The following is a 10895-nucleotide window of genomic DNA, read 5'->3' as shown; positions in this document are numbered from 1 at the left end:
AAAAAACAAAAAAAAAACCCCCCACTACAAATGGACATTCAACTCTTCATATAATGTATGTAATAATTCATGTAATTAACATATTAAGCCTATTCTAAGTTGTCCTGCAGAATGACATGATTTTAAACCCGGGTTTATTGCATCAGTTTAACTCCTGGAATCAAGTGGAAACAAAGAGATGCTCTGTTTTCTTTAGGTGCTGAAAATGACTGATGTTACGCTTTCAAATAAACATTTTCATGGCTGGTGCGATCCCACAGCTCGACCTGAACTGCTCTTCTCTGTCAAAACAAACACCAGAAGCTGAAACTCTGATACTTGCAAGTGTGTATGTGTTAAAAAGACACCATGATGTGTTGCATATGTGCCTGGCCTGAGCTCTTCAGATGGACCGTAAACTCCTCTTCAGAACAGACCAAGCTGTACAAGAACACTGCAAGACCTCCTCATGCTTTTATTTATTTATTTATTTATTTATTTTAAAAACCACATATTTTTCACATATTAGTCCACGTCTAGAAGGAGGTGACCCTGTGCTGTAGCATGAACAAGGAGGTTGTTTTCTAAGTGAAAACTCACTCTCTCTCTCTCTCTCTCTCTCTCTCTCTCTCTCTCTCTATATATATATATATATATATATATATATATATATATATATATATATATAGAATCATTCTCTGAGCTTAATGCACAATATGGAAAGGGTTTTTAACTGTAATAATTCTCAGAAGTGCATGGTCAGCCTTCAAACCTTCTGTTTTGATGGCAACTATCTAACACTCATACAAACTTTGCATGGTTATGTGTGCACTTTTCAACCCCTCTCATGGTCTTTATATGCTTGCAAAGTGGGCTGTGCGCTCAGAAACCCTGCTTTCTCCGCCTCCATTAAAAGCAGCTTCAGTTAAGGAAATCCAGCTTTCCGACAGACCGGCCGGACCGTCTGTTTACTCTGCACACCAGACAGTCCGAAACCTGGACTTGGAAGAGCTTTTTTCCCCTTATTATTTACGCTTTAATTAATATGTAGTAAAGTGTGCACTTATTCGGTGAAGCATCGCGTTATTGCATTTTTGCATGGCATTTTTGTGCTTGTGGAGACAAAAGGCACATATGGAGACTGCTGTCAATTAGAGTCTGATCTCAGTCTAAAACTTTTTTTTTGCTGTAGTTTTCTTTTTGTTGTTCTTTTCTTCTTGCCTACCTCCTTCATTAGCTCAGACAATGCGAGTGATTGTATTGTCTGTCGTTATTTTGCTCTACGTCCGTGCCGAGCCCAAGTCCAAAACCTGCGCTGCACGCTGTGATGTGAGCGCGTGCCCGAGCCCGAGCTGCCCGAGCGGTTACGTGCCGGACCGCTGCGGCTGCTGTCTCGTGTGCGCGCGCGCCGAGGGAGAATCGTGCGGCCGCGCGCATGACCTGCCGTGCGGAGACGGGCTTGAGTGCAAGCATCCGGCCGGGAAACGGCTGTCTAAAGGCGTGTGTCAGTGTCGCTACGGAGCCAAAGTGTGCGCTAGCGACGGCAACACGTACGCCAACGTGTGCCAGCTAAAAGCCGCGAGCCGCAAAGCACTGCAGCAAGGCCTGCCGGGATTGAGCTCTGTGCACAAGGGCCCGTGCGAGAGTGGCCGAGGTAAGCTATCGCTCTGTCACGCGTAAGCAGCACCAGGTGTGCAAAGAGAGCCAGGAAGCACACTAATGTTTAGAACAAAGGTACTTTTCAGAACAGGAAATGTTTCCTGCTTTTTCTCATTCGTTCATTATTGGGAGTTGAATGGCACATGATTACATGTATTTATATTATAGTTGCTCTATAGTTTCTAGGACTCAAGGATAAAAACTATATAGGACTCACATGAGCTAGATATGTTTCATTATACCTGTAAGAACTGCACATCAGAGATAGACCTATTAGAGATAGTTGGGTTGGTAATTGGCCTTGTAAGAATTTTAAGAGTGGCAGCTGCCACACTTTGCCACCCATGTGGCCAGACCCCCAGACAAACCTGTACGAGTACCCCTTGCTTCAGAACCAAAAGTCCAGGGGGTCGAGTTTGACCTGATCCAGCAACCTGGGAAGAGTCGAACCAACCGTCTAGGGGGGCAGAGACAACTCAGCTTGTTTCAATCAGGATGACTATGTTTGTTGTTGCCGGTTGTACAGCATCTCAATGGTTAGGCTTGGTAGTTAGGGTCAGGGTTAGGTTTATAGGAGGAGTTGGAGTAGGTCCAACGTCACCTCCTGGACTTTTCGTTTTGCAGCAAGGACTATCTCAACCTGTAAAATATGGTCAAAATAAAATTTAAGTTCAAGTGCTACATGCTGTGATGACCGACAACTAATTAAAACAAATGAACCACTGATGTGGAATTGTTCAGGATTTAGGTACATTATTAAAGTTGCTCAGGAATGATTAAAACCCATCCATCCATTTTCCATAGCACTTATCCTACACAGGGTCATGGGGGAACTCTAGCCACAAGGTAGGGGACACCCTGGACAGGGTGCCAACCCATTGCAGGGCACAACTGCACACACATTCACATACTACGGACAATTTGGATATGCCAAACAACCTATAAGAAATGTCTTTGGACTGGTAGGAAACCCGGAGTACCCAGAGGAAACTCCTGAAACACACAGGGCGGAGGCAGGAATCGAACCCCCAACCCCGGAGGTGCAAAGCAAAAGTGCTAACCAGGATTGCAAAGGCAATTATTATGATAAGTCACACTCTGTATTTTAATTACCAAATGTCCCTGCCAACAAGTGGTTATCTTTCAGTTGGATTTTTAAAAAGTGACTTGGGGTTTGTCTCCAGTCCATTTGGTTCTTCAGAGCCTAAAGGGAGACATCTTACAGATCCCACAATACCAGCATGACTGTAAATCACCACCAAGCAGTTAGTACCTTCTATATCTTCAGACATTAATATGAATGTACTTATTATGTCTAGCTGCTAGATATTTTCCCTTAATTTAGGACTTTTCTGACTCCCTTACACAAAACCTTCTAGCATACCACTTGAATGAATAGCCTCCAGGGACATGTAAAACAACATAACTCCGACACTAACCCTGCCTTACAGGTGGCAGCTGTAGAGTCATCATTTGAGGAGGCGGTTAGAATACAGAAGGTCATTGTACTCTCCAGACTAGATGTGAATTTCCAGGTGAATTTGAGTGCAAGTTGAACTTTTGGCCTGATCTCTGTCCAGCTCCAGAGTTAGAACCAGAGTTCAAACCTTAACTATTTACTGAAGAACCATTAAACTGCAGACTGACAGGAAAAAGTCAAGAGCATGAACTAGTGCCATTGTTTTATCCACAACGAAAGACAGCCTGAGCTGTTAACCAGAATTAGCTTCTGTGATTACTGACCGATGCCAATCTCTGTAATTATGTGTGAGAGCTGGGTCAGCAATAGGAGTCAAATCTTAACACTAAACAAACCAATTACTGCATATTAGTACAGAAAGATGGCAAGATGGCTGTCTGAATAGATATGGCATATCCTTCCCGACTGAAATCTAATTTTGTCATACATATGAGAATAAACCACGTTTTAAAACAAACATTTCTAATAATGGAAAATTGTCCCAGTCTGGTTATATATTGCCCTATATACAGAATAGTTTATCTGACAAAATCTGGCAACAATGCATACATTAACAATCCTACAGTAGCCTCAAATCAAACGTACTTTTAGTAACAGGACTGAAAGTTTATGATCCTTTGTGTGTTTAGGGATAGTATTAGGATGTAAAAAAAAAAAAAAAAAAAAAAGTCAAGAAAACAGATAAACAGATTTACTTTCAAAACTTTCATTAATATGACCATCCAGGAGAGGGGGAAGTGAATATTAGCCAAGATAAACAGTTGCAAAGAGCATGCCGAGTGACCGTTTCTGTTTAATCTCCTGATAAACATACCAAAGATTCATCAGTCATAATTTCCTGTACAACTAATCCTCTGAAACTTAAAGGATAAACACTGAATCTTACATTGGTGTATCAAATATCCCACTATCATGCATCCCTTCCATCATGGTAGCCAAGCATGTGCCATCAGCTGGACCACTAATGTATGGTCTTGCCTCAAACCAGACTGGAAAATCAGACTGGAAAGACAGAAGAGATCATTTTGGAAAGCTTATGGAATTTTTAACCCTCAGTAAATAGCTAGTGCATGGCTGAGTGTGCAAAGGTTTGGTTTAAAAAAATATAATAATAATTATCTTATACAGTCTCTAATAGAGCAACCTCAAAGAGGATACACATTGGAATTGGAATTGGAATATACGGTTGGTTGACTTGGCCACTGTGACCTAAAAGATCTTAACTCTGCAGTTCCCCTTAAGGCCATGACTAAGTGATATAGTTAACTTGGAATGTGGCCTTAAAGGAGGTTGCTTGATGTGATTAATGATAAACAACTGCATGTGATTTACTGCGTAGTTGTGATGAATTTTTTTTAATCAGCGATCTGAAATTGATACTTGAGCCAGAGTTTGAAGCTCCATTTCTCTTGTTCTTTTCCTTCAGAGCAATGACACTGTTACCAAAATACACTGCATTCAAAGCAAAAGCACAAGGCATGAAATGTAAATCTCTGGGGAGGTGTTAGAGCTTACAGTTAGACAGTATTAAGCGGTTGTAAATTTGTACTATAAACATTATACCGTTAGACATATTGCCCTGGAGTTTCGCTTTGAGGTTATAAAGATAGGTGTGCTGCTAGACCCCTGAGCTAGAGTGTGTGTGCCAAGGCGGTCACAGGAAACAGCGGTCAGCTTGGGGGCAGTCTATGTGCAGAAAATAATGTCGTCTAATTACTGTACTTTTACACACCCAGGACACTGATGCATACACACACACACACACACTACTGAATTGGACTGAAACCACCTGCTGGTTTTGATACAATTATAGACAAGCAGTTCCTGTGCTCGAAAAATACTTTACCACGACTTTGCCCTCTGGTCTTGCTGTAAATATAACCTCCTCTGTCTATAAATACTACCAGGTTTAGCTAATGACTGCTGTTTTATTAAGTTACTCATTAAGGGTTATAAAATGCTAAGAAGTAAACTTCTTCCAGCCTTCTATAACAGCCACGGTGGTGTGTGTCTTTTGTGTAACATGACAAATTCTTCCCTGCTAGTATAGGTCCCACACACCCCAACAGCCCGAGGTATAAATTCAACTTCATTGCTGATGTGGTGGAAAAGATCGCCCCAGCTGTGGTTCATGTGGAACTCTTTCTAAGGTAATTTCTGTATCTGATTTACTGTACAAGCCTGATTTATTCTGAATAAATGCACTCATGTTAAAAGCATGGAATTTTAGTAATAAAGTGTATGTTGAGGGTTATATGCTAGACAAAGAAAACAAGCTTTAAATGATCCTCAAACTTATGAAGTAGTTGTTGTGTTCCTGGCTTTAGAAGTATTTGTGTATGCGGGAGGCTTGGCCATCTTATTTAGACTTACAGCAGAAAGCAGTCGGGTCTACAGTAGCTGTTTTGTTAAATGTTTGGGGTTTTTTTAAAATATTTTTTTATGAAGAGGTGGAAATATGATGGAGCTGAAGGTGTGCAAACACTTGAGCTATTATGCCTCCTGAGACAGTCAGAATGAGTGCAGTTGTTTCTCACCAAGTCTGCAGATTTACAGACCCTTGACAAAAAAGATGTTGAGTAGACTCATAGGAGTCAACAGTCAGACAGTTTATACTCACCAAAATCCTGTCTCATTAACATCATGAATCACTGTTTTTTCCACTGAGTTTGCGCCTGTACGAGTCTGTTGTTTTCACTGTAGTTTGTTAGTTTTACATCTTGGATAAATAAAAATTGTACAACAATTTTCTGTTTTATGTGTGCAATAATATAATCTGTTCCAACTATAGTATATTAAAGTAATAACATTGATTTTTACCCCGTAGCCACCCGCTGTTTGGCCGGACTGTACCACTGTCAAGCGGCTCAGGCTTTGTGATTTCAGAGACTGGGCTGATTGTAACAAATGCTCATGTCGTGTCCACCACCACACCTGTGTCAGGGCATCAGCAGCTTAAAGTGCAGATGCATGATGGAGACATACACGACGCTACAATTAAAGACATTGATAAAAAGTCTGACATCGCCACCATCAAAATCAACCCACAGGTGAATACTCTATGACAGAGGAATTGATATCGGTTTAATGATTCCTTTTAATCTGTTTTCCTCGATAAGATGTCACCTTTTATTATTCAAGGAAATATCATGTCTCAAGAATTTGGTACAACATACAAGACAATAGTAGAATCCCAACAATATCACGTCCATCTGTAGCCAGGAGTTCAAGAGAGCAAAATTCTCTAGCCATTCTCTCTCTCCCCTGTCAATCACAGCGACACTAGCCTTGGACGTCTGTGAGCTTATGCATGCGGAAAAGCGCAGATAGTGCTTTCCTCCAAGTGTGTGAGAGCATGGGCAGCAGTTTGAAAAGATGCCATTGGCTGTGTTCATGTCTCTCGGATGAAGCGTGTCCTAGCGCACACCCTAGTTGGTGGGAATTGGCAAATGGGAAAATTGGAAGACAGTGGGGGGACAATTTTCCCCTCACCCCAAAGGTGGATGATTACTTGACATATAGTATCTTGTGTCTGAAAATTGTTTCTTTAAGGTAATTAAAGTTAATGTAGCTAACAAGTGAGGGAAGGGAAGGAAGTTTATAGCTTTCAGTTCAGCATTAAGCACATCTGCATGCATAAGACATTGATTGGATAAGTACCACCGTTTGTACTGTACATTAACAGTGTGAAAAGATAGCAGAATAAGTCATTCATTCATTCATTCATTCATTCTCTTTGGCTTTTCCTGGTGACGGTCACGGTGGCAGTTGATACTTCTCTATCCTCAGCCGCAGACTGCAGCTCCTTCTGGGAGATCCTCAGACCGTCACAAGCCAGCTATGAGATATCTGTTCAATGGTTCCTGGGCCTTCCCTGCACTCTTAAGTTAAAATAATATACAAATTGGAAAAATATTATCATTGAAATCAATGCAAAGCTACATCTAAGCCTTCTAGCGTCTGTTGCCCGGGTCTGATGCTTACGTGGAGTGATACCAAACTGTAAGTTGGCTGCTACCACTGTATTTAGCCATGCAGTGTACTTTTGTCTATAATTATAGATAACAGTATGATAAGGTGTGGTAATTTAGACATGAACTGAAGACTTGCTTGTTGGCACATCAGCCTCATAGATCTGATACAAAACTAAGCAAGAAAACCTCAGACACCAAGCAAGTTTTGGCAGCTTGTCTACATGTAGAGTGAAACTTTGTGGTTCAAATTTCATTTTTTGTTTACGAGACTACAGAATATCCCATTGCAATAAACATAGCAATAGTTTAACCACTGTCTCTGTCTTTCTCTCTCGTGTGCTCATTCTTCTTTGACACTGCTCAGAAAAAACTGTCTGTCTTGTTGCTGGGACACTCGGCAGACTTGAGGCCTGGGGAGTTTGTGGTTGCTATTGGGAGTCCGTTTGCTTTGCAGAACACGGTGACCACAGGAATCGTCAGCACGGCTCAAAGAGATGGCAAAGAACTGGGAATCCGGGACTCAGACATGGATTACATCCAGACTGATGCGATCATAAATGTGAGACAATTGACATTGGATTTGAGTATTTGATCGCACGTTTATTTAAATTAAACTAAACAAAAATTGTGTCTTTTTCTTTAGTATGGGAATTCAGGTGGCCCACTTGTCAACCTGGTAAGCCTTCAATATACATACAAGCACATTAAATACTAAATAAGGGTTTATTCTAGACAAATTTTTTAAATAGAATGAGATTGTTCAATGTTATGCTACTATTCGAACCTCTATGTTGATCTTAATGTATTATTAGGATGGAGAGGTGATTGGAATCAACACCCTAAAGGTAGCAGCAGGGATCTCCTTCGCCATTCCTTCAGACAGAATAACCCTCTTCCTCAACGACTCCATGGGAAAGCAAGGCAAAGGTACATCAATATTTATATGTGTATCCACATATTTTGGGTCCTAGCTTCTGCTGGTTTATGGTTAATAAATAATTAGCATTTTTGTGCTTCATTCTTTCAGAAGTGAGATCAGTAAAGAAGCGTTTCATTGGGATTCGCATGCTCACTATTACTGAAGCGTGAGTGCCTTTCATATCTTTGATTTATATACGATATGGCCAAAAGTATTTGGACACCCGACCATTACACCCACATGTGGGACTTCCCCAAACTGTTCCCACAAAATTGGAATCACGCAATTGTATAGGATGTCTCTGTATACTGTAGCATTAAGATGGAATTAAACACTGGATCTAAGAGGCCTAAAGATGACAACCCCAGCATGACAACCCCACTGAATACCTTTGGAATGAACTGGAACATCGACTGTGCACCAGGCCTTTTTGTCCAGTATCATGACCAACCTCACTAATGCTTTTGTGGCTGAATGAACTCAAATCCCCACAGCCACATTCCAAAATCTCTCTGTGGAAAAAAAACTCCCAGAGGAGTGGATACTGTTATAGCAGCAAAGGGGGGACTAATTCCATGTTACTGCCCATGCTTTTGGAAAGTTATGTTTGGCAGAAACATCTGCTTGTGATGGTCAGGTATTCACATACTATACTTTTGGCCATATAGTGTATTTGTATTATAGTCACTTTTAAGAGTTTTGGATCGCCAAAAAACCCACACACTAATAACAGTGACAAACATCGCATTATTCTACACTAAATTGTTCAGTATCCTCTCAGATACCCACATGTTTTTGAGTGCTTTTGGTATGTTCAGCATGTCCTTGTGCTTTCTGTAGTCTTGTAGAGGAGCTCAAGCAGCAGAACCCAGACTTCCCTGATGTTACCAGTGGAATCTATGTCCATGAGGTGGTTCCTCACTCTCCTGCTCAAAAGTAATTATCAACTGACCACATGCTGCTTATTTGATGTGAAGTTACTTTATTATACACTTTTACACTTTATTATGGTGAGGAGGAATTCTGTCTTCTGAATAACCAGAAATCCTTTATTGGTTTTCAGCATTTGCGTACTCCTATTAATGGCACACCTAAAAATAATTTTTAAAAACCATTAGTTAAATAATTAGAAATTCATTTAGGCTTATATTTCTGTAAACTGTAATATTTCTGTAATACTGTAAACATTCTCCAGCTCTCCATTTTCCAAGGTCTCTCAAACTAATGCAAGCTAATCAGCAAAAAGCATGTAATGTTAATAACCCTTTAGTTTTCTGATTTGTTGAGATGTTTTGAACTTTTGGGAGCCCATAAAAACAATATAGAAGAAAACAGAGCAAACTCATTCTGACAGATTAATATGGTTTTTAATACTGCTGTAATGTAAGGTATAAAGCTTCTGTTTCATAAATGAATGGAGATAATAAGTAAATGACCACAATGCAGTTATATCATGTTGACTGAAGAGCCTCATAGATTGTGGTAGCTCTTGTTAAACACCAGGTGCATTTACTGAGAAGTGCTTTGTTAAATCTTACCAAAATAAGTGCTGCAATAACTTTTGTGTCTTCAAATCTAGAGGGGGTATAAAGGATGGCGACATCATCGTAAAGCTGAACGGCCGGCCGTTAACTAGCACCGGTGAGCTGAAGGAGGCATTGATGGAGGACACGGCTCTGCTGCTGGAAGTCCGCAGAGGCAACGATGATCTGCTGTTCAACATCCAGCCTGATGTTATCATGCAGTGACAAATTTATGCACCTTACCACCTTGCTCTGGTAATGCAGGGACAAACAAGGGAACACGGATGGCACGCTGGCATCCACAGACAATAACAGCCAAAACCTGAACCCCAAAATCACAACCGAGTAGGATTTTCCTTACTGTGTTTTGTCACCAAAATACTGTACATATATATGGATGGAGATGAAACATCTAGTATTATTTCGTTTATGGTGGATAAGGAAATGTATAGTACTGTATTGCTTTTTAAAGACAATGCTGGTGATATTGAAAAGCAGCTAGATTTGTGCCTGAGACTATTCCACAGGCCAGGGTGAAGCAGAGTACGCACATGTAGATGGTCAGTATGCCATCTTTGCATTTTAATGTGTGTCAAGACAGCACGATTAAAATAAACTGGGAAAAATTTCAAATATGCTATGCATTAGCACGTTGTTGTATAAAATGTGACCAACACATCCTATTGCTGTTCACTTTATAACTGTCTTTTGATGTTTGATATCTACTTTTGTAATGACTGTAAGCAAATTTCATCTTTGTTTGAGTCAAAATGTTTACAACTGTGTCTGCTGGTTCATACCAATAAAGGCAGAATTTCTGATTATCATGTCACCCCTTTTGGCCATGAACAATCCAGTTTGGTTCTCCTTGTATTTATTTCATAATAATATTGGAGGCTATTACACAGGCTAGAAGGCTACGAACACAGGCTTCACCTCCATACCTGTAAAGTGTACATTTATAATGTATTACTTTCCCCTTCCTGTATTAGCCAGGTGGTGTATCTGACATATTCAAGCGGAACTTGAAATTTAGTTAATGAGGAATAATTCGATTAAAATTCCAACGTTACTACACTAAGCATGGAAATGTCATTTGTAACATAATGCTGGAACATGCACAATTTCAAATGTTCTTGGAAAATGCAGACATATTTTATGCTCCCATGTGAATGGGAAAATCTTCTTTATCCTTTAGACTTTTTGTATTCCTCTCTAAATCAATCTTTGAGACACATTCTCTCTATGAAATGATTCCACATGGAACCGTTTATTAATCCCACACCCTCTCACAGTTATTATTTTTGTTTATACATGTCCACAATATTTTCTAATGAACTTAGCTCGATCCATCTATCCAT

The 10895-nt window shown here is 40.2% G+C and overlaps 1 protein-coding gene across 1 annotated transcript; it reads left to right on the top strand.

The window, feature by feature from the left end:
- The first annotated feature begins 757 nt into the window (after positions 1 to 757).
- htra3b (HtrA serine peptidase 3b) lies at positions 758 to 10390 on the top strand. Its single transcript, XM_017472093.3, has 9 exons — positions 758 to 1633; positions 5169 to 5268; positions 5946 to 6168; positions 7457 to 7651; positions 7736 to 7768; positions 7905 to 8019; positions 8120 to 8177; positions 8852 to 8947; positions 9591 to 10390. Exons 1-9 carry the CDS (start codon positions 1225 to 1227, stop codon positions 9757 to 9759), a joined length of 1398 nt encoding a protein of 465 aa, XP_017327582.1. The 5' UTR covers positions 758 to 1224; the 3' UTR covers positions 9760 to 10390.
- Positions 10391 to 10895: the final 505 nt, after the last annotated feature.

This window comes from Ictalurus punctatus, chromosome 7 (genome assembly GCF_001660625.3).
Source record: "Ictalurus punctatus breed USDA103 chromosome 7, Coco_2.0, whole genome shotgun sequence".
NCBI lineage: Eukaryota > Metazoa > Chordata > Actinopteri > Siluriformes > Ictaluridae > Ictalurus > Ictalurus punctatus.
This window is presented reverse-complemented; position numbering and strand designations above follow the sequence as displayed.

Coding starts and splice junctions, on each gene's coding strand:
- htra3b (XM_017472093.3), top strand. CDS start 1,225: ATGCGAGTGATTGTATTGTCTGTCGTTATTTTGCTCTACGTCCGTGCC. Junction 6,169..7,456: donor CCATCAAAATCAACCCACAG/GTGAATACTCTA, acceptor GACACTGCTCAG/AAAAAACTGTCTGTCTTGTT. Junction 8,948..9,590: donor CCTCACTCTCCTGCTCAAAA/GTAATTATCAAC, acceptor CTTCAAATCTAG/AGGGGGTATAAAGGATGGCG.